The sequence below is a fragment of the Ambystoma mexicanum genome, chromosome 3p, assembly GCF_040938575.1.
Source record: "Ambystoma mexicanum isolate Mex_15411 chromosome 3p, UKY_AmexF1_1, whole genome shotgun sequence".
Lineage (NCBI taxonomy): Eukaryota > Metazoa > Chordata > Amphibia > Caudata > Ambystomatidae > Ambystoma > Ambystoma mexicanum.
Window position 1 is genome coordinate 312,715,074 of NC_090925.1, and position 23,472 is coordinate 312,738,545.

A 23,472-nucleotide genomic window follows, 5' to 3' on the forward strand; every position below is an offset into this window, starting at 1 on the left:
ACCCAGTGGGCACACTGCGTGCCTTTTCATTGCACCATGTCCAATCACGCATCCAAAACTTTACCGTATTCTACCATCCACCTCACCTGCGAAACCAAACATACACACCTGCCACCTCATTTGTACAGCTCCAAGTCATCTGCAACGTACTGCACAACCATTCTTTGCAGGTCATCACGGTCTACCAGATGCACAGTCAACATTGCATTAGTGGCGTGGGTGACCCAAGTCCTAGGCTCTTCAATCCATAGCCTACAACCTACCACCTTCAGCCATACACCCAATAGGCTACACCTTCAACACAGGCACCGCAACTCCATAGTGACATTATGCAAATCGGACACACTGCATCACTTTTCACAGCACTATCTCCAAGTACACATTGGAGTTCCAATGCCAAGTTCATTTCACAAACTTTAGCATGTTGTAAAGGTGTACACACCAGCAAAACCACATAAGCAGTCATGGCAGCTCACTTGTCCTGCTCTATTGTGTCTAAAATGTGGTCCACACCCATTCTTTACAGGTCACAACTATCTGCCTGCTGCTGAATCTGAAATGCCTTACTACCGTGTGTGTCCTAAAGTCCTAGCCTCTTCAGTGCATGGGCTACCGCCTTCAGCCATGCACCCAACAGTCTATGCCTTCAAGACTGTCACTGCTACATAACAGCAACATCCATTTCACCAACTTCGCCTATCCACATACACAGCAGTACCACCAGCACTACTACCCAACCAGCGCACAGCCATGGACCTATAGAGCAACAATTTGCACCACTTACCATAATGTAGAAAGAAAACACTATCTCCTACACCCCTGTGCACTTTCATTCACATACCATGGCAGTACCCATTCCCAAACTATAGTGCCACTGCCGAAGTAGCCACATTCAGTTCACAACAGTAGCCTACTGCAACACATGTGCACACACCGCACTATGCAAGCACCACTCTCCACCACATGTACACCCACACTTGCGTTACTGCTGTAGATATGGTAATGGCCTACGTTCTTCACTGCATGCCCTACAGTCTACGGCCTTCGTCCATGCAGCCAATATTATAATCCTTCCACAAACCCAACGCAGCTTTCTTAATCCATACATGCCACCATGTGCCCAAGTACTGCATTCCATCCGCATGACACAGCCACCCACGCTCCCACCGAACCTCTTTCATGTGCAATTAATTCCCCTTCTACACTCTATCTGCCACCACTTAGCACAGAAAGTGGTGGCCGCAAACAGGTCACCTTCACACGCATCCACCAATCACATACAGAACCTCTGCATTCAACCCATTCACGTAAACAGGTAGTTATAACCAAAATGCACAAACATACCACAGCCTCCAGCAACCCTACCCAGACCCATTCACATAGTATGGTATCACTACCAGCCTAAGCACAACTGTTGCACAACATTGGCCCTATTGCCACAATTCATCACACAGCATAGTTACCAATCACAATTAAGGTGCACTTCTATCATATCCTGTGCCATAGTACCAGAATGCAAACCGAGCACCGAATTCCCATACTGTATCACTTTTCACATCACCATCTCCAAATACACATCAAATACTTTACCATGTCGTAACAGTGTCCTCACCAGCAAAACCAAACATGCAGGCATGGCAGCTCACTTATTCAGCTCTATTGCGTTTCGAATGTGCTCCACACGCTTTTTTTACAGGTCACCACCGTCTACATACTGCAAATTCCAAAATGCATTAGTACCGCGTCTGTCCTAAAGTCCTAGCCTCTTGAGTGCGTGTCCTACGGCCTTGAGCCATGCACCCAACAGTCTAGGCCTTCAACAGTCTCACTTATACATAATGGCACCGTCCATTCACCCGCCCGTAACTGCTACACATTCTGAAATGTATTAGTGCCGTGTGTGTCCTTCAGTCCTAGCCTTTTTAGTGCATGGCCTACGGCCTTCGGGCATGCACCCAACATTATACACGTTCGACACCGTCACTGCTACATAATTGCACCATCCATTTGACCATGTGACCAACTTCACCTATCCACATGCACAGCACTACCACCCAACCAGTGCACTAGCATTTACCTACACAGCAACACTTAGCACAATTTACAAAATAAACACACACTCTCCTTCCCCCCTGTGCACTTTCCTTCACTTACTATGCCGTCCCCACTTCCATTCCTAAACTATAGTGGCACAGCCAAAGTACACGCATTCAGTTTGCAACACTACCCTACTGCAATCAATTCCCACACGTCGCACGATGCAAACACCACCCTGCACCGAATGTACACCCACGCTTGCCACGTTACTGCGTTACGTATGGTAAAGGCCTACGTTCTTCACTCCATGCCCTACGGTCTACGTCCTTACTCCATGCAGCCAATATTGTAATCCTTCCACTAACCCAACGCAAGTTCCTCAACCCATGCATACAACCATGTGGCCAACTACCGCATCCCATCCGCATCAGAAATAGGTGGGCACAAACAAGTGGCGGCACAATGTATTGGGTCGTTGCGCCACCTACCTCCAATAACCACACAAAGTACTCGCCTGCTTAGGTACCCGCCAGTTCACGCTGTATGCGCCAACAGTACAGGCACTCCTCCGTCTTCTTCCATCTAGACACATTTCACATAACCCACTTTTCACAACCAAATCCGTTCTGTACGGTCCATTTCCCACACTCTTCTGCCACTGCACTGTCCTCCGATACACCATGGTGGCGTTTCCTAAAAACTTTGACGCAGAGCATGCTTCCCTCCAGCCAACCACCAGCTGCGTCCAACATTTGGTGACATCACGGCATACTGCATGTCAATGACACTGCGGCCTGCAGAGCGAACAGGGAAATGGGTCGCAGAGCGGACCCATATCTCGCTAATTTTTTGGGACGTACATTTCAGCAATTTCCCAAAAAAGTACTGGTCACATTTCCATCAAACACACAAAAGCACACTTTCCGACCCGATCCTGCCGCAAATTTGCAGATAATCGATCCAGCCGTTCTGCCTGTAGCCGTGCGCAAAGTTTTTCCCCCATTCACTCTATGGGAATAAAAAGATATTTGGGCTGCCCCCTCCCCCTAAGCAAACTTGGAGAAAACAATTCAAAGCCGCCCATATACTTTTTCTGCAAAGTTTGGTGCAGATTCGTCAACGGGAAGCGAAGTTATAAGCCAATGAAAATGTGCTCTTCCTATGAGTTTAGCGACTTAACCATAACTACACGGCCACTACCGCGGGCCGTGTAATATATATATTTATATATCTCACTGGAAGTTCACCTCCAGTTCTAAGCCACAACAGGAAGGCATTGTGGGTATGCAAATTATGTATTTATTGGTCACTTATTAGGTGCTTATACAATTAACAAAACTGTTTCAAAGCGTCCACATGCCTTGTGAGTGTTCAGAACATGAAAGTGCAGAGGGGGAGGGGTGAGGGATAAGGTGCTTTGATGCTCATGGAGAAGTGCTCAGGGTGAGTGCTAAGAGGAGAAGAAACGCAAGTGCAACCAACCATGGGTAGGGTGAGCCCAAGTAAGTGCAGCAGAAGACAGTGGCTGGAATGAACGATGTGGTGGGGGCGGGGTGGGATTTGGGTGGGGCCGGGGGGGAAATCAAGGCTCTGAGGACACAAGGGCCCTGCACATCAGTCACGCTGATGTAGGATTAGCAGGGGAGAGAGAAGAAGGAGTAAGAAATAAAAAGAAAGGTCTTGAGGCTTTTTTGGAACTTAAGGAGGTCTTGCTCAAGACGCAGAGGGAGAGGGAGTTTGTCCCACAGGAGGGAGCCAGCCGAGGAAAGTGATGGCCCACCAGCTCTCTGCTTAGTAAAGCGCTTAACATGCAGGGAGTTGGTGCCAGAGGAACAGAGGAGTCTAGAAGGAGAGCATTTGGTCAGGAAGCGTTGGTCCCTGGCCCCAGATAGCCTTGTGTATGATACAGAGGGATTTGAATTTAATCCGTGCTGAGACCGGGTGCCCGTGAAGGCTTTGTAGGGCAAGAGAGATGCAGTTCCTGGGCTTGAGGGCAAGGATAAGTCTCACTGCGCTATTCTGGGTTAGCAGGAGGGGCCGCAGTGTGGAGGAAGGAAGATTAAGGAGGAGGCTATTTAATTGAATGTTTATTTATATAGCGCCTATACACAATGTGTTTCAAAGTGCTTCAAGGCGAGGGAGCAACGGAAAATACAATGAACATTCTTACAAGGCCTTGAGACATTCAGAATGTGATATAACTAACCTACTAGGCCTGGCGACATTTCAGATAGTGCAAGAGCTATGACAAAGATAAGGAGGGGGTGGGGGGTAGGAGATGAGACAGATCAGAAACTAACATACTAGGCCTGACATTTCTGATGGAGACGAGGGGTTAGACGACTTCTTTCTTGTTGCCGCCATGACCACGGAGTCCAGGGAAGGCTGCGAACGTAGGCACTTGGGTGCAAACTCCGGCACCCAGTATTTCTTCTCCAGCCTATCTCTCTTGGCCAGGGCAGGATTTATCAAAGCTAGGCCCTCGTCCCAAACTTCGTCCAGGAGAGGCACTGCCAAAATGGTCTTCCTCTTGGCCTTACGCCGTTGGTATAGGAAACCTTCCTTCTTGGTCTCTTCTGGCGTCAGTTGGAAGAGCTTGGACATTCTGGCGACCATGCCATGGAATGACTCCACCTTGCCCGGAGGAGAAGCCCTTTGCTGCGGTTAACCGTCCCCCGTGGCCATGTCGTCCGCATCCGTCCCCGTGTCCCTAGAGGGGGAGGGTACGTGTGGTGGTTGATGCGGCAGTATAGGGTGCCGCTTCCTCTTTTTTGCCAGAGACTGGTCCGGGGTCACTGGGGCCGGGGCCGGTGGTATCGTCGGCATCCTTTTTTGAATCTCCGACACTAGGGTGTGCAGGATTAAAAGGATGTTCAGTGATACAGGGAGAAGAGAGAGTCATAAGCTACCCCTATTTCACAGTTTAGACTGCGGTAGGTTTTCAAAAGGCAGGAAGCTAGTTTGTAAATGCTAGCAATCGAAAGTCCCAAAAAATGGGAATGGATAGAAAATTGGTTTATTCAGACATACATGATTAATAGTATTTGAGATCCACAATATATGTTACTAACCCTCACCTACCAAACTGTGATGTAACAGTTTTCTACATTTCCATTTTGTGTGTTCTTTTGTTACAAGCCAAACTAGGCTTGCATGTGATCTTTCATTTCAAACTGTTTTCTTTACTATGAATTCTATATTCTATATGTGTCTGAATAAACCAATTTTCTATCCATTCCCATTTTTTGTGACTTTCGATAGCTAACATTTACAAACTAGCTTCCTGCCTTTTGAAAACCTACCGCAGTCTAAACCGTGAAATAGGGGTAGCTTATGACTCTCTTCTCCCTGTAATTAACGCCTTATTGAGTCAAGCCCCTCTTTAACAAAAAAGAAGGCACTTAGCACCCTTTTTTCTGTGTTCAGTGATACATCCCTCGGAGGGGTCGGGCGGTAGGCCTACTGGCCTTCCGCCATCACTGTCTCGGTCGTCCCCCTCTGCGTTTCCACCATCATCCTGGTCCTTCCCCCACATCCTCCTGGATCGGGTGAACGGACAGCTGGTCCTCCTCGTCCGAGGAAGAAACATCGATGCCATGGAGTACGGTTGAGGCCTCCTTATCCCCCCTCCCCTTTTTTGCATCCTGAGGGGTTGGCCTCGGGCTTAGGGTTGGCATCCTCTTCTCCGGTGTATTCTACAGGGCCTTGGCCGAGGCCTCCCGTGCAGTGTTATGGACACCGCCGGGGCTACTTGACTGGGTCAGCGCCTTTGGCCCTCGAGTGGGCGGCTGCCACCAACTCGATCATCGACATCACCTGGGCCTTCTGAGGCAGGTCAGACACCTTTTCCTGTGTCATCATCTTCTTTGGCTTTTCCCGCAGCTTCGTAGGGTTAGTCAAGTTCCTCTTCGAGGTGGAACTGGAGCGATGGCTGGAGATGGAGGCAGATGGTGAAGAAGATCGTGCTCTGCCTGTCGCGGGACCCGCCTGCACGGCGACCCCGACAAACATACTCACAGTGCTTGGCCTTGTCTTGCGCCCCCATTGATGGAGTGGCCTCAAAGAACTTCGAAGCCCGCTCCTCAGACCGGCCGGTGCTGGGCGAGGCATGTCACTGCTTGCTGCATGTGGCAGAGGCTTGGGTGCTGAACCATGCCGCCAGACTGCTTTGATCATCCTTCACGGTCCGCTTGGAGAACCCGAGGCAGATTTCAGAATCCGCTTCCCTGTGATCCAGATGGAGACAGTAGAGGCACTGGAGAGGTTTGTCCTCCACAAACACATTCCGCAGTCCACAGCTGGAGCAGAGCTTGTAAAGGGAGCTTCCGTCTCTCTTCTCCTCCGACATGGTCCGGAGTGCGGAGTAGGCCCGATGGCCTTCTGGAATCTTCGATGAAAATTCGACTATTGTTGAGGGGCGTTGAAATTCACTGACAAACTGATCCCGCTTGTTGGCCAAAGGAGCGAAAGAGCACACAAGCTGAATTTGACGAAAACGTGGAATAGCTCTCGGAGCAAAACACAAGGACTCCCAACGTGCAGTAAAAATCTGAAGATAGCTGCCAGGAGAGGGCAGTCATTGGCTGGGTGCGTTATGACCCAGAGCTCAGTGATTGGTTTAGAGGAGAAGAACAAGTTACTTTCTTACCTGGTAACGTTCTTTCGATGGGATGGTCCGACGACGTATTCCATATCTATGACATGTAATCACCACAGCTGTGCTGCTTTGGAAACTTTTTTCGGCGTCTGCGTCCTGCGTCGATGACGTCGATGCGCCGTCGTCGAGGGCCTCCTCCGACGTCCGACGTCCTCCGATGTGATAAGTAGGACGCACAACGCCCGTAGCTTCAGTTGTAGTTTTTTCCCCCAGAACGTGTGACACTAGTCAACTGCCAGTCAGACACAAAGCCTTGCGGAACGTAAGCTGCAATCGCAAAAGAAATTCTGCAGCGGGGAAGGCAGGGCGGGAGCGATATGGAATACGTCGTTGGACCATCCCATCGAAAGAACGTTACCAGGTAAGAAAGTAACTTGTTCTTCGAGGGGATTGGGTCCTCCGACGTATTCCATATCTATGACAGACTCCCAAAGCAGTACCAGAGCAAGGAGGAGGGAAAGAATTTAGAATCAAAATTTAGAATAGCCAATCAAATAGCAGAGCAAAGGACCGCCTTGCCAAAGGCCAGATCCTGTGCTCGGATGGAATCGAGGGAATAGTGACGTACAAATGTATGTACTGAAGCCCAGGTGCCTGCATCACAGATGTTGCGAATAGGAACACCCCTCTGCAGGGCAGTAGACGCAGCCATACCCCTGGTAGAATGGGCCCGCAAGCCAGCCGGTGGGTCCTTACCCGCCAAGCGGTAGCACTCCGAGATGGCCAAAATAATCCAGCGAGACAAAGTCTGTTTCGTCACAGCTTACCCCAAACGCTTTCCAGCGTAACCAATAAAGAGTTGATCGTCCCCTCTGACCCGGGACATGCGTGAAACATAAAAGCTTAAAGCTCTCCTAGGATCAAGCCTATGGAGCCTCTCCTCTTCCTTACCAGGATGCGGAGGAGGATAGAATGCCGGACGAACAACCTTCTGGGCCAATGAAAGGACGAACTCTAAGGACAACCCTGTCCTTGTGAAATACAGTGAAGGGTGGCTTAACTGAAAGTGCCTGTAACTCACTCACTCTGCGAGCGGAAGTAACCGCAACTAAAAACACAGTTTTCAGAGTTAACAGCCTCAAAGGGCAAGAATGTAAAGGCTCAAACGGAGCACCCATAAGAAACTTAAGAACAAGGTTTAAATCCCAACCGGGCACCAGGAAAGGTGACGGAGGGAACACATTAGTGAGCCCTTTCAGAAACTGTGAAATTAAAGGGATTTTAAAGTAAGAACACTCTTCAGACGAGCGCTTAAAGATGGACAGCGCCGCCAGGTAACCTTTAATGGTACCCACTTGCAAGCCCCTGTGGGCCAAAGAAAGTAAAAAGAACAGAACCATGGGGATGTCACATGCAAAAGGATCCACATTCTGAACTCTGCACCAGTCGCAGAACTTACGCCAACGGTACAGAGACTTTGTTGCTGGCCTTCGGGCCGAAAGCAACACCTCCATCACGTCTTCAGGGAGGTCCCAATCCCTATACCTCAACCTTTCAGAAGCCAAGCGTGAAGGTTGAGGGATCTGACCACTGGATGGAGAACCTGACCCCCCTCCCGTGAGAGCAGATCGTCTGGGTAGGGAAGACAACGCGGAGGGCAGATGGACAAGTCGAGAAGGTCCAGGTACCACGTCCTCCGAGCCCACGCCGGAGCAATGAGGATCATCCGGGAACCGAACTTCCGTAACCTCCGCAGCACTTGCGGGATGACGGGGACTGGAGGAAACGCGTACAGCAGCGGGAATGACCACTCCACCACGAACGCGTCTCCTAAGGCTCCTTTTGGAGGAAATTCCCGCGAGCAAAACCTTTCGCACTTCCGGTTGACACTGGAGGCGAAGAGATCCACTTGAGGGGTCCCCCAAAGGGCGAAGATCTCCAGGAGAATCTCCTGAGCCAACTCCCACTCGTGAGAGATCGCGCCCTGCCTGCTCAGAGCGTCCGCCGTCACGTTTTCGTCTCCGGCCAGATGAACTGCCGAGATCGAAACTTCCTGCTGGATGGCCCAGAAATCGAGCTGCATCGCCTCCCTGCACAGAGGAAGTGACCCTGCCCCCCCCGCTTTTATTGAGGTAGTGCATGGCCACTGTGTTGTCCGTCAGGATCAGGACACTCTTTCCTCGCACAGTCGGCAGAAAAACCTTCAGGGCTAGCCTGACGGCCCTCAGCTCCAACAGATTGATATGGAGTCTGGACTCCGACGGAGACCAACGACCGCTGACTGTCAGCCCGTTGGCATGAGCTCCCCAACCCGTGAGGGATGCATCCGTCACGATCGTCACCTCCGGCCAGGGAAGCCAAAATGGAGCCCCCTTCATCAAGTTGCCTTCGACGGCCCACCACAGAAGGTCCCGGGCGACCGAGGGCGGCACCTGAACGAGGTCCGACATCCTGCCGGAGGACTGCGACCATTGCGTCTTGAGCACCCACTGCAAAGATCTCATCCGCAGACGAGCCTCTGGCACCAGAAGAATGCAGGATGCCATGAGGCCGAGCAACCTCAAGAACTCGAACGCTGGGAGCGTCTGGGCATGCTGAAACTTGTGCACCATCTGCTGAATGTGAAGAGCCCTCACCTGGGGAGGAAAACACTGCCCCAGGGAAGTGTCGAGCACTGCTCCGATGTACTGGAGCCGCTGTGTTGGCGTCAAATGGGACTTCTTTAAATTGAGGGAGAAGCCCAGCCTGTGAAGGGAGTGGCAGGTGACGGACAGATGATCCAGGACTTGCTCGGGAGAGCTCCCCCTGATCAACCAATCATCCAGGTAGGGGTAGACGTGAATCCCCCCTTGCCTGAGATGCGCTGCCACCACCACCATGAGCTTGGTGAAAACCCTCGGGGCGGAGGTCAATCCGAACGGCAGGTCCCGAAACTGAAAGTGCGAGTCGCCAACCGCGAACCTCAGGTACTTCTTGTGCTTGGGATGGATCGGCTCATGGAAGTAAGCATCCTTGAGGTCGAGTGACACCAACCAGTCCTGAAGCTGAAGGGCCTGGAGGACTTGAGAGAGAGTAACCATCTTGAACTTGTCCTTCCTGAGGAGTTTGTTCAAACCGCGCAAGTCCATGATGGGTCTCAATCCCCCGTCTTTCTTCGAAAAAAAAAAATAAGAGGAATACCATCCCTTGTTCCTCTCCGCTACCGGCACCAGTTCTATGGCGCCTTTCTCCAGCAGGGCTTGAATTTCCTGCGCAAGGAGCGGATCCGGACTCTGCAAAGAGAGGTTCCCCGGTGGATTGTCACGAGGCCTGGGCCGAAAGGGAAGACAGTAGCCATGGGTTATGATCTCCAGAACCCACACATCTGAAGTAATGGCTTGCCACTCTACAAGATGCTGCGCCAACCTTCCCCCAACCGGCGAACCATGGGACATGGCCTCATGACTGAATGGGAGCGGCTGCGGCATTACCTGAGGGCAAAGAGGCAACTGCCCGAGCGGCCTTGGCACCACGGGTACCCTGTCGTCCACCTCTGGTACCCCTGCGTTGGCCTCTTTGACTGCCAGCTCCTCTCGCTTTACTGAAGGAGTAATAGCGAAAGGAACCACCCCTCCACTGCTGTCCCCTAGGACGAAAAGGCGGAGGTTGGCGAACTGCAGCGCCCAACGACTTCGCTGCAGCTTTTGAGGTCTGCAACCTCTCAAGGCTCTCGTCAGCCTTGCTGCCAAAAAGGTGTTCACCGTCAAAGGGCATGTTGAGGAGCCGGGACTGCACATCAGGAGCAAACCCCGACTTCCGCAACCAGGCAAACCTGCGTATCACGGTGCTTGCCGCCATGGACCTACTGACGCATTCAGCTAAGTCCAAACCCGACTGAACGGACTCACACATGGCATCCTTACCATCCTGGACCATAGCAAGGAAACCATCCCGTTCGTCCCCTTCGGGAATATGATCAGCCGCTAATGCAACACAGTTCCACAGAGTGTGTGTGAAACGAGACAAGGCACAAATGGAGTTGGCCGCCTGAAGCGCCATACCACCAGAAGAAAACACTTTCTTCGCCCAGCCATCAAAACGTTTGTCGTCCCTATCAGGAGGGATGGTAGGGTACGACGCCTGCTTTGCCGGGGCCGTGGCCGCCTACACCACCAAACTCTCCGGAATGGGGTGCCTGGTCAAGTAGCAGGGGTCGCTACTGGCTGGACGGTATTTTCGCGACAAGGATCTGCCCACCGCCAGGAGACTCTCCGGAGCAGTCCAAGCCGCCGCCACCCTTCTCTGTAAAGCCATATGGAACGGCAGTACCGGATCAGTTGGGGGACCAACATCAAGGATGTCCGTCAGATCATCCTGCACAAACTCCCCTGGGGGAGCAGACCATCCCAAGTACTCAGAAACCCTAGCCATAAGGCGCCGGTACGAGGAATCGGCATGAGAGCCAGGCTCAGGCCTACAAAACTCCACCTCCGGAGAGGTGTCCAGTCCACTGGCATCATGCAGTGACTGTCTCAAATCGTCAAACCGACTATGGCCCGAGACAATTTCATCTGGAACCTGACTAGGAACCAGGCCATCAGAATCCTCATCCGCCTCTGAAATATAGTCCAGGTGGCGAAAAGAAGGCACCCGAGAGTGCTTGCTCTTAACCAGAGCCTTCCTAGGGGGTTCTACCGTGCCACGGGGTACCTCCGACACGAAAGGCGTCGATGGCGTCGAGCGAATCGGCGCCGGCGTCGAGAGAACCGGCATCGGCGCCGAGAGGATCGGCGTCAAGGAAATCGGCGTCGACGTCAGATGCAGCGCCTCCAGCATCGGCGGCGTCGACACAGCCCTCGAAGCTGGAGCCCCGAGCGTGTCCCTCGACGACCTGAGCGTCGACGGCTTCGACGACTTCCTCGGAGCCGGAGCCTCGAGAAAGCCTGTCGACGCCCTCAGACGTCGATGTCTTCCTCGAAGACCTCACAGGTGCATGCGGTCTCGAACGCGTCGATGACCGGGACCTGGAACGGGTACGTCGAGAACGAGTCTCCTTGTCCGAATGGGACCTCTCCCGTGACTCGTGCCGACCACTCTTGCGAGCGGTGTCTCTCGACCTCTCACGACCGACCCCACTCGGGGGCGCGGACGGCTTAGTACCCTGCGACTCAAGAATCGCCAGCATTTTCTTCCCGAAGGAAGCCCATTCCTCTGGCGTCGCACGGCTGGTGGGGTAAGCGACGTGCCTGGCAGAGTCCTCCGAAGAGGACCTGGAAGACGACCGGTGTCGGCGCTTCCGAGAATGCCTCGAAGAGGCTGAGGAGTGGCGAGACCGACTCCTAGAAGGAGACCCACGAGACTTCCGACGATGAGTCACCCCTCGAATCATCCGTCGAAAGCCCCGCAGACTTCGACTTCCTGGGCTTGGACACCCGACCTACCGACAACTTCTTCTTACGTTCGCGTAAGGCTTTGGACGTGAGCGACTGGCAGTCGATACAGTCATCAGTGTCGTGGGCCTCCCCGAGGCACCAGAGGCAGGCGTCGTGCGAGTCCGTCACCGACATCTTGGACCCACACTCCCCGCACTTCTTGAAACCCGGACGCGGGGTCGAAGACGAAGTAGAAGACATCTTCACACGAAGGATTTTCACAAAACGAACAGGTTCGAAGAACCGAGAAGAACAGAACTCCAAAGAGTCAAGGCGTTAACCGAGATACACGAAGCAACACGTTCGCGGAAAAAACGGAACTGAGGCTACGGGCGTTGTGCGTCCTACTTATCACATCGGATGACGTCGGACGTCGGAGGAGGCCCTCGACGACGGCGCATCGAAGTCATCGACGCAGAAAAAAGTTTCCGAAGCAGCACAGCTGTGGTGATTACATGTCAGATATGGAATACGTCGGAGGACCCCAATCCCCTCGAAATATAAGTGAAAGTGAAACGGTTTATTCTTTTAATGAGGATTCCCGGACTGACGCCAGGGAATATGCATGAGCATGTAAATCTCTGCCAGACCCCATGCTGGAGAAGAATACACCCACCATTTTGGGTCAATGGTGACCCTTCTGTGAATTACCGCGGCTGTGAACACAGCCTGCAAGTAAAAATAGCGAAGCAAGTTGGTAAAACACATCTACTGCCACCAGCCATTCAGGTATGCTTGTCACTAACATAAATGTTACAGGAGCAGTGAGAAAGGGGATACAGTGTAACACCTCAACACAAGGTTGGGTGTGCTGATGTCACAATATAAAATGTATAGAGGAGGATATAAAATATCCTTCTACCCGTGAGAACATGTGTTCTGACAAGGTAAGTAAAGGACTAACAAAAAAGTTACAGCAACAGTGAGAAAGGAGATACCATGTTATACTATGTTACCCCTCAGCAACCCACATATGGGAATTGTACAAAGGATGCTAAGTATCCTTTTGCCCGTGGGAACATTAATTCCCACAAGGTATATCAGAGAAAATAAAAAGGGAAGCCCAAGGGGCTCCTCAGCAACACTGTTCAAAGTGCTGTTATAGGAAAGTATGACTGTAAAAGTAAAGTGTGGAGAGACATATGACTCAAAGAAAGAGTTAAAGGAAGGGTGGGTGGGGAAAAAGGTTCCCACTTACGCAGGAACATAGACAAATAGTCCCCAAGGCCAGCAAATAGTGCTGCGGGTCTCACAGGTGAAGGTGATTTGGAATAAATATGAGAAACTAACCTAACATCCTGTTAGGCAACATTTGGTGCAGTACCCTTTGGGTGCAGTACAACGACATTGACCTCCTGGCAATAGGAACCCACCCTTTGGTACAAGTCTGTACTACAGAGGTTGGTAGTGTGGCTGAGCAGCCAGGCTTATCTCAAGTGGGGTCAATGTGAGCAGTAGAGTGGTTACACAGAGATTCACAGTGACAAGTATCCAAATAAACACACTCAAGGTTTCTTGATTAAACAATTATTAATTTATTTAACAGTCCGTTTGAATAATCCTTCTTCAAAAGGGGGCAATCTAATAGTAACACACAAATACACTCCAAAATACAATTAGTTTCTCTAAATCAGAAAACACCCATCTGGGATGGCTGGGATGGCACACAGACACTTCCTACACCCTTGGCTGACATAAATAGCCAGGACACTGTGGACACTAATATATCACTGGCACTTTTAGAGCGATACTGAGATGAGTGTCAAAATAAAGAGGTTTCAGGATAAAAAAATAGATCACACAAATATTCTGAAGCAGGTAAGTACTTTTGAACCTCCCCAATGCACAGTAAGTTAATCCTTTCCTGGAAGGAAGGTAAAAACACAGATTCAGAGGGGAGAAGAGTCATTCAGGGAGCCAGGCCAGCCAATGTCAATTGGGCAAAAGTCTAGATGACCTGAAGCACTTCTTGCAGGTAGTCAAAGTCTTACACAGTGTTTTAGAAGTCTTTGTAGAAAAAGTTGAATCAAAGTATAGCCACACGCTGGGAAGCTTGTGAGATGTAGAAGATGCAAGCAACTCTACAGGAGCAACCAAGACAGGTCTCAACTTAGAACAAGTAAGGCTACAAGACAAGAGGTAAGTTCTCTTAGACTTTAGAGTACCTTTGGTTAGAAGAAAAGTTTCCAGCTGACTTCTGTTCCTGTGTGGGTCTGCAGATCCTGTTGTTCCTGGGCTGCAGTCGTGGGGACAAGAGGGAGGACCTCACTCCCGCTCTGCAATGGGACGGTCAGCGGCAGAAAAGGACAAATATTCAGTGGCACCTCACGGTTTCAGCTCTGCATGTCTCAAGCAAATAGCACCACTGCGGTTCCCGGATACCACTTCGGACTTTCCTCGCATCTGGGGTCCAGCACTCTGTTGAGGTGGCTCGGGCTTGGTCAGTCCTGCTTCCTGGGAGTCCGGAGGATCTTCCTGGAGCTCGGGTCCGACTTAAAAGCAAGGCCCTCGATCTGGTGTTCCTCTCCCTGGCAGTTCGGTTCCAGCAGCAGCAGGGGAAGTACAGCCAGCCTCGAGAGGATGTCCAGATGGGCTTACATTGGAGTTGATTGGTCCCACCAACTCAAGGGGAGAAGTCGTCCTTGCAGGGCTTCTCTAGTCAAGGCGAATTTGGAGTTTCAGCACAGCAGCAGGGCTTCACTGGGCAAAACCAACGGTCCAGGAGTTGCAGTAGGCGTCTCTTCCAAGTTCTTCGGATTCCTTCATCCAGTGGTCGACTCTGCCTTCCAAGCCAAAAACCTTAACCTTTTATGCAGGTTTCTCCCATTCATTCCAGCCTAGCTGCCAATCACACAGCAGGGTGGCTGTGCTTGCCGGACAGCCAGACGGCCAATCACCTTTGGGTGCATTCCTGTAACCAAGGGGATTAAGCACAGGGAGTTTCGGGCACCTCCCTTACTTTCTGCCCCTGCCAGACATACTGGAGCCAGAGTCAGGCTTCACTCGTGAACCCCGCCATAGACAACATGAACAAAGGGACCAAATCTGGTTTGGCGCACAGAATAAATCTCAAGAAGGACCTTTCCAGCAAGAAATGGCGAAAAAAGAAGACCTGGGACATTTTGACAAAATGGGCACCCATGGGTGCTTTATTGCAGCTGCGAACGCAGCCCGTGGAAAAAACTCCCAATGGTAGTTAAAAGTAAAACACTGCCACCAGCCATTAATTGTAGAAAGGTTAACATAAAATTGTTACATGAGAAACTAGACAAAGGGGATACTAAGTAAACCCTCCAGCACCCTATTATAAGATAGCGTGTGCTGGGTCTAGAAAGTTACAATTATAAGTACAGTCAATTTCACTTTACTGCTCTTGGAAACAGTAGTTTATCCAAGAGGAGTTATTTAAACCTTTGGGAAATCTGAAAGACTTCCCTGTACCACTGCACTGAAGGTGTTCTGTGTCAATGTAAAAAGATGATGCCTATGGAGTTTGTCAGACTCCAAAAACCAAATGAAATCGTTTAAATCACAGTAAAATACATGTAAGAGTGGGGATACACGTCTCACTCTCTCCAGGTTGAAAATTAAAAAGTCCTAGAGTCCCGCAAAAGTGCTGGGGGTCTCTAAGGAAGAGGAATTAGCACATTTCTGAGAATTCTCCCTAACGCACCCAACTCGGCAGAAGAAGGCTCAAGAAAGGACAAGTCATCGTGGATTGGCGAGCAAAGAAGACAGGCACTATTTCAGGTAAATGGTAGCCCATGTGTCCCTTACCCCAGCTGTGAATAAAGCCTGTGATGCAAGTTTCCCCAATAATCGTTAGAAAACATCCACCTCCACCAGCCACTCATATAAATTTGTCGCTAACTAGAAAGTTACAGGAGAAGTGAGACAGGGGATACAAAGCGTCCCCTCAGCACTCCACATAAGGCACATGTAAGATAAAATGTATCCCCCTGTCCTGCTAACATCATGTTAGCACAGGCAAATAAAAGAAAATGAAAGAGGGAAGGAACCACAAGGAGCCATCAGCAGCACTGCACATAAGGTGCTGTGTGCTACTTTAGTAAAATACAGATGCAACAAAAACATGGAGGTAAATCAGGCTCCATCAAAAGCATTCAAAAAGAGTTTCCAGGGTTACATTAAAAAGAATGAGTGAGGAAAAGGTTCCCACTCGCTGAGGAGAGTCAGAAAAAATCCAATAGTCCTGCAAAAAGTGCTGGAGGACTCCCAAAGTGGAGAGGATTACACACAAGATGGACATTCTACCCAACAGCCATCACCAGAGATCCAGTTTAGGACACAAATTCTCACAATATTGCACGAGTGAATGGTTAAACGGTTGACTGAAAAATATACAAAGTACAATATAATGACCTAATAACATAAAAATAGGAAACGTACACACACAAGAAATATTTAGAATGTTAAGGTGTATTTTTTTTGTTAATTCAACATATGGACATAGCACCATTGCATGTGTTATATGTCTCAAACACTATGAAGGTATACAGTGCAGAAATCAATAGTGCAGACATTCCAATAGCCAAGAATAATGTACCCATCACACAACTAACGTAGAGAGATGTAAACATGAATAATAATGCCAACCTCACCACTTAAAGTACAATGATAAAGCTTTTTGTGACTAATAACAGCCCTGTTCGGAGGATATAGGAAAAGGTAATCCATGAATCAACTTCAAGCAAGAGTAGAGGAACTTACTTGATGTCTCCGCCATGCGTTGGTATCATTGAATTCAAGTCAGTTAAATACCCTTTAGGGTCGACCACAGTCTGGCCACTCACAGAGTCGGATACCTACAAAAAAGCAGTGCATGAGACAGCTGCAAGGCAAAGTACCACACTCTAAGAGGCATTTTTATAGCAATAACAGTTGGCCACAAATAACCACTACCAATGGCCATCAGCTGCAGCCAGCTATTTCCTGTTTCGCTCCCACTAGGACTTGTGATTGCAAACAAAACCGGCCCTCTGCTGCCATACTATTTCCAATCTCATCTCTTCTGGATCCTTACCATTGAAATTCTATCCACCCAGACAGTAAAATCAGTGACCTAATTCCACTGTGGACTGCCAGTGCCTCACCCCCACATCACCATTTTCCCTTTGTTTGGCCTCACCAACCCCCCCTCCCAACCCCTCGCTTCCCCACCGGACTGGCACCCTTTTCTATGTTGCGTGAATGCATCTTTGTTTTTTTCAGGGCACACTCCATTCCCTAAGCTAATACCACACATTAGAACAAGATAAATCCTAGAATGAAAAGGCGGGTGCAAAACACTGAGCTAAGCAACATACTGTAGCCTCAGGTTATTCGGAACTTCAGCCAAGCAGTATGAAGGAGCTGGTGAGAGTATGAATAGATCTCAGAAATGTGTTCCAAGAATGGGGCCATTTTACATGACACCAAGACACAACAAAAGCACCTGTATTAAAATTAATAGGGAAGAGGCAACTGCAGGGAATGATGGATGACTATTTCTACCACGGCTCTTCACCAAACGTACTCGGAATGTTTCAAAGGTGCAGAATCACTTCAGTATCAAAGCTCTGCTGAAATGGTAATATACTGCTCGTCAGTCTTATATTTCAAGCTAAAAGCAAAACGCACTCGACGGAACAAGTTACTTACCTGTAACTGTTGTTCTCCAGCATGGGTCTGGCATGGATTCACATGCTCATGAATATTCCCCGTTGTCAGACCGGGAATCCTCTGTAAAAGAAAAAACACTTTCACTTACAAATTGTCTTTCTCTTATAAACCAATTACTGAGCTCTGGGTCTTACTGCCCCCAGTCAATGACTGCCCTTTCCCTAAGCCCCCCTCCTCTGGCAGCCATCTTCAGATTCGGTAGCACGTAAAGTGGCAGTATGACCAAGAAGAGGGGCAGGAGGGAGGGTTTGCACGTGAATCCATGCCAGAACCATGCTGGAGAACAACAGTTACAGGTAAGCAAACTTGTTCCTTCTCCAGCAAGGGGTCTAGCATGGATTCACATGCTCATGAATAAAGAATACATAGCAGTACAAACATACACAGCCACGGGAGGTGGCAAGGCTCAACAGAAGCAATTACTCTCATCTCCGGAACATGCTCATCTTCAACCGAACAGGTTGCGTAGCACTGCTTGGCTGACCCTGGACACCTCTGGAATCCCAGTCGACGCAGTAGAATCTTTTGAAGGTGTGCGTAAACCTCCACGTAGCAGCCCTGCAGATGTCCAGCAGGGGCACACCAGACGGGAATGCCACCGTCGCAGCGATCGCTCTGGTGGAATGGGCTCTCGGACGGCCAGGCAGCGGTCAGTTTGCCAACTAGTGAGTGCGTGATACAGCCGGAGAGCCAGCAGGAAATGGAAGCCTTGGACAAAGCTTTCCCATGGTTCACAGGACCAAAGTTCACAAAAAGTTGAGACTTCTTCCGGAAACTCTTTGTGCGTGCCACATAGAGCTTCAGAGCACACTCCACACCCAGCGAGTGCAAAGTCCTTCCAGCCCGCGACAAAGGTCCCGGAAAAAACACAGGTAACACCAAAGGTTTGTTGAAATGGAATTCTGACAGAATCTTTGGCATGAAGGAGGGGTGCGTCCGCAGCACCACCCTTGTCTCATGGAAAGTCAGATAAAGTCGCTTGCAGGACAGGGCCTGGATCTCACCTGCCCTCGTGGCAAAGGTGATGGCCACGAGAAAAGGCGATTTCCAAAAAAGGAACTGTAGAGGAGCTTGATGTATAGGCTCGAAGGGCGCCCCCATGAGCCTCGTCAGTACCACGTTGAGTTCCCACGCCGGGGCGGGCGCCTTCACCGGCGGGAACGATCGAAGCAGTCCTTTGGAGAACTCCTTGACAGGACGTTGTGACCAAAGAAGACCGTCCCGGAGACCTGGTGTAGCGGGAGATAGCCGCCAGATGCACCTTGATGGAGGCGTGCGCCGGCCCCACCTTGGACAAAGACAACAAGTACGGAAGGACCTGAGGGGCTGTGACTTTCAGGGGGTTGATCTTCTGCATCCGGCACCAAGTTGCGAAACGCTTTCACTTGTGCCCGTAGCACTTAAGAGATGGCGATGCTATGGCCCAGGCAAAAACATCCCTGCATTCCGCCGGCAACTTGTACCCACCGAACTCTAAGGCTACTGGAGCCAGGCCGTCAGGTTCAGCGATCCTGGGTCGTGGTGGAGGATTTCGCCTTCTCTGGCGAGCAGATCCGCAACCACAGGCCACTTGACTGGAGGGGGCGTCGACAGGCCGAGAAGATCCAGGTACCAAATCTGCCTCTGCCATGCTGGGGCGAAGAGGATCATCCTTCATCGGCACCGTTTGGATTGATTGAGGACTCGCAGCAGGAGAGTCAACGGCAGGAATCCGTACAAGAACAGGCCTTCCCACGGGAAGAACCTGTCCACCATGCTCCCCGGCTGGTGGAACTTGCTGGCGAATCTCTGGCATTTGGAGTTCATCACCTTCTGCAAACAGATCGATTTGGGGTCTGCCCACCCTGAGGAAAAGGCTGTCCACTTGATCCTGCCGAAGCTCCCACTCGTGGCAAGAGCGCAGTTCCCTGCTGAGGGAGTCAGCAATGGTGTTCTTGACTCCCACCAGGTGAAATGGAATGAGGAACATCCCCTGGGCGACAGCCCAGTGTCACAAGTCCTGCACCTCTCTGGAGAGTGCTGGGGATCTGGTGGCCCTCTGCTTCCTGATGTAGAATATCATGGTGGTGTTGTCCGTGAAGACCCGCACCACATTGCCCCTGAGGGACGGGTGGAACAACTTGAGGGCCCAGAACACTGCTCGCAGATCCAGGACATTGATGTGGAGATCCCTCTCCTCTGGTAGCCACAGGCCTCTGGCATGGAGACTTCTGGTCTTGGCTCCACAGCCCTCCAGGGAAGAGAGTCTGTGGTGACTGTCTCTTGGTATGGGGGCTCTGAAAATCCATGTCCCCGTTGATGCTGAAGCGCATGCCCCACCACCTTTATAGCTCAACGGAACTCTTAATCGAGCACAATCCTGCCTGCAAAGCTTCCGGACACCTGGACCCACCAGGTGTCCAGAAACTCCTGAAGGGGCTGCATCCGCAACCTGCAGAGCCGGATCACGTGGATACACAACGACATCATGCCGAGCATCGACTTTGATTATCCGCAACGTGGCGATCTTCAGTGCCAGCTGCTGCTGCACCTTGCCCAAAATGGCTGCTATTTTCTCCTCTAAGGGGGGGCGCCAGGCAGAAGACCGTGTTGAGCCTGGACCCGAGGAACAGCGCGTTTTGCAATGGAATCAAGCAGGACTTTGGATAGTTCCCTGAGAACCCCAGATCCGTGTTCGATGGCGATTTCCCTTGACTTGGCCAGGATGAATCGGGCATCGAGGTACGGGTACACATGCACAGACGCAGATCAGCCGCCACTGGTGCCAGGCACTTCATAAACATCCTGGGCGTTGACTTCAGTAAGAAAGGAAGGGTCTTGAATTGGTAGTGCTTTCCTTGCACGACAAAGCGCAGGAACTTCTGATGCTACTCGTGAATGGGGACGTGGAAGTAAGCGTCCTCCAGATACAGATACGTCAGGCAATCCCCCTTCCTTCAGTTGGCCGAGCATGTGTTGCAACGTGACCATCCTGAATTTTTGGGACTGGAGGAACTTGTTTAGATGCTGCAGGTCGAGAATGGGCCTCCAACCCCCGGTCTTCTTTTTTACTAAGAAGTATCTGGCGTAGATTCAGAGCCTCAGAGTGGCTTTGGAAACTGCTCTATCGACCCTTTCCTTAGCATGGCCCGTACTTCCTGCCGGAGCTTAAGGGTGTGCTGTTCCTGCCGGGCCTCCAGTGGTATCCGCTGACACTTATGCTGGAACTAGTATCCGCGGTGCGAGCATCCAGCACCCATCGGTCTGTGGAGATCTTTTCCCACTTGCTGACGAAGCCCGCCAGCCGGCCTCCTAACGTGGTGCATGTGTGGGGGCCCGACGACGTGGCCGGTTCAATCCTGCTTCCCGGCCTGTGTGCCGCCTTGGGAGCGACTACGACGGTGGGCACCTCTTAACGCCTTGGAACGACCTCTGTAGGCCTCCTGGGTCGTAGAACGTGAGGGTTGGCAGTATGAGGAGGATCCCCGCCGAAACCCTTCGACGATCTTCCGGATTTGCCTCCTAGGTCACAAAAGGAAGGGTGATGCTGCTGAAGCATGCCTAGGGCCCAGGCTGTCTCCGTGACGGTCTTGATAGCCTGCAATGACTCGGCAACGCCCTTCCCAAAGAGGCTGTCTCTGTCGAAAGGCATGTCCAGGACCCTCGTCTGAACTTCCTGCCGAAAATTGGTGGCTTTCAACCAGCCACGACGACTGAGGCAGACACTGTTCCCCATCTGCCGGAACCCTGTGTCGGCAATGTCCAGGGCCACGGTGAAGGCATGGTCCGATGCCACCTCGACCTCATGGAGAATTTCCAGTGCCTCGACCAGTTGTTTGTTGGGGAGAATTTCCAGCAGCTGGGCCATCTTGTACCACAGCTCCCTGTCGTACCTGTCCAGGATCACAAGAGCATTTGCTGCCTGGACCGTCATCGCCGCCGCTGAGTAGATCACCTTTCTACCCATGGCGTCCAACTTCTTCCCCTCGCTGTCTGGGGGAATGGAGGCTGAAGATGATAGATTGGAGGACTTCTTCCTTGCCACCGCAGAGACCACAGAGTCCGAGGAGGGCTGCGAATGCAGGCACTTGGGTGCAGACCTCGGCACACAGTATTTCTTCTCCAGCTTGTCACTTTTCGGCAGGGCGGAGGCGGGATTCTTCATCAGCCCCAGGCCCTCATCCCAAACGTCGTCCAGGAGAGGCACTGCCAGAATGGTCTTCCTCCTCACCTCCCAACACTGGGAGAGGAAAACCTCCTTCTTGGTCTCCTCTAGCGTCAGCTGGAGGATCTCAGATGCGTGGGTATCCATGGAGTGGAACAATTCCACTTCGTCCCGTGGAGAAGCCCTCGGCGGCAGGGAGACACCGCTGATGTTGTCCGTGTCCGTCATCGCCGTGTCCGTTCCTGTATCCCTACAGGGTGGAGGGAGGGCAAGTGAGGTGGTTGATGGGGAGGTGTGGGATGCCGTTTTCTCTTCTTCATGGCGGGGTCAGCGCCAGGGGTGCCGTTGGTATCCTCATCTGGATCTCTGACACCAGCATGTGGAGAGTTGACAGGATGTCCAGCGACACGTCCATGGGAGGTGGAGTAGGCTTGCTGGGCCCAGCGTTTAAGTAGTGGTTGTCAGCTCTGTCGTCGTCCTCTGCGTTCCCGCCGTCGTCATTCCCCACTTCCCTTCGCCTTCGAGTGGACGGCTGCCATCAGCTCGATCGTCAAAGATTAGTTCTCCTGGCCTACCTGGGTCTTCAGGGGGAGGTTAGCTACCTTAGCCAGCGCCTTCGAATGCTCCGGCTTCTCCCGCAGTTTACCAGGGTTAGCCGACTTCCTCTTAAAGGAGGAGCTGGAGTGATTGCTTGAGATGACCCCTACGGAAATGGACTTGCAGTGCTTGGCCTGGTCTTGGGCCCCCATGGATGGAGCACCCTCAAAGGACTTAGAAGCCTACTCCTCGGCCCGGCCGGGCCCGAGGGAGGCATGCCCCTGCTTGCCACACAGGGTAGTGGCCTTGTTGTTAAGCCACGCCACTAATCTACTGTGCTGATCCTTGATGGTGCGTTTGGTGAATCCCAGGGAAAATTTTGCAATCCGCCTTGTGATCCGGATGGAGACAGAGGCACTGGGAGTGTTTGTCCTCCACAAACACATTCCTCAATCCGCAGCTGGAGCAGAGCTTGAAGAGAGAACCTCTGTCCTTCTCCTCCAACATGGTCTGGGGTGCGGTGTAGGCCTGATGGCCTTCTGGAATCGTCGATGAAAACTCAACAATTCTTGCCCTTGAGGGGCGATGAAAGACGCTGACAAACAGATCCATGCTTGCCAGTTAAAGGAACGGGAGAGCACGCGGGCTCTATTTGACAAAAATCAAACTTTTCACCGAAAAAGCACAAAGAAATCATAGATAAGCTACGGTACAAAACACGAGGGCTCCCAGCACTTGATCGTGCTGTAAAAATCAAAAGATGGCTGCCAGAGGAGGGGCCTAGGGAGAGGGCAGTCCTTGGCTGGGGGCAGTATGACCAAGAGCTCAGTGATTGGTTAATAGGAGAAAGATAGTTTGTAAGTGAAAGTGAAACTGTTTTTTCTTTTACCGAGGATTCCCAGCATGATGTGAATCCATACAAGACCCCATGCTGGAGAAAGATTAATATTTTTATTTTTGGGATCAACCTCTGGTCTGGTTTCCATCATTCCCTCAGTGTGGGAAAGCACAACTTTAAGTGGAGTTTGATAAGTCGCTCTGCTTGTAAAGTTAGACTGAGATTC

At 51.2% G+C, this 23,472-nt stretch overlaps 1 protein-coding gene across 1 annotated transcript in view; it reads right to left on the minus strand.

Annotated features, from left to right (window-relative positions):
- Window positions 1-23,472, minus strand: part of PRPF6 (pre-mRNA processing factor 6) — an 845,164-nt gene that overhangs the window by 641,908 nt on the left and 179,784 nt on the right. Inside the window, exon 7 of the mRNA XM_069650843.1 lies at window positions 16,777-16,871. Coding sequence (XP_069506944.1) covers window positions 16,777-16,871 — 95 coding nt within the window. The remainder of the gene's footprint in view (window positions 1-16,776; window positions 16,872-23,472) is intronic.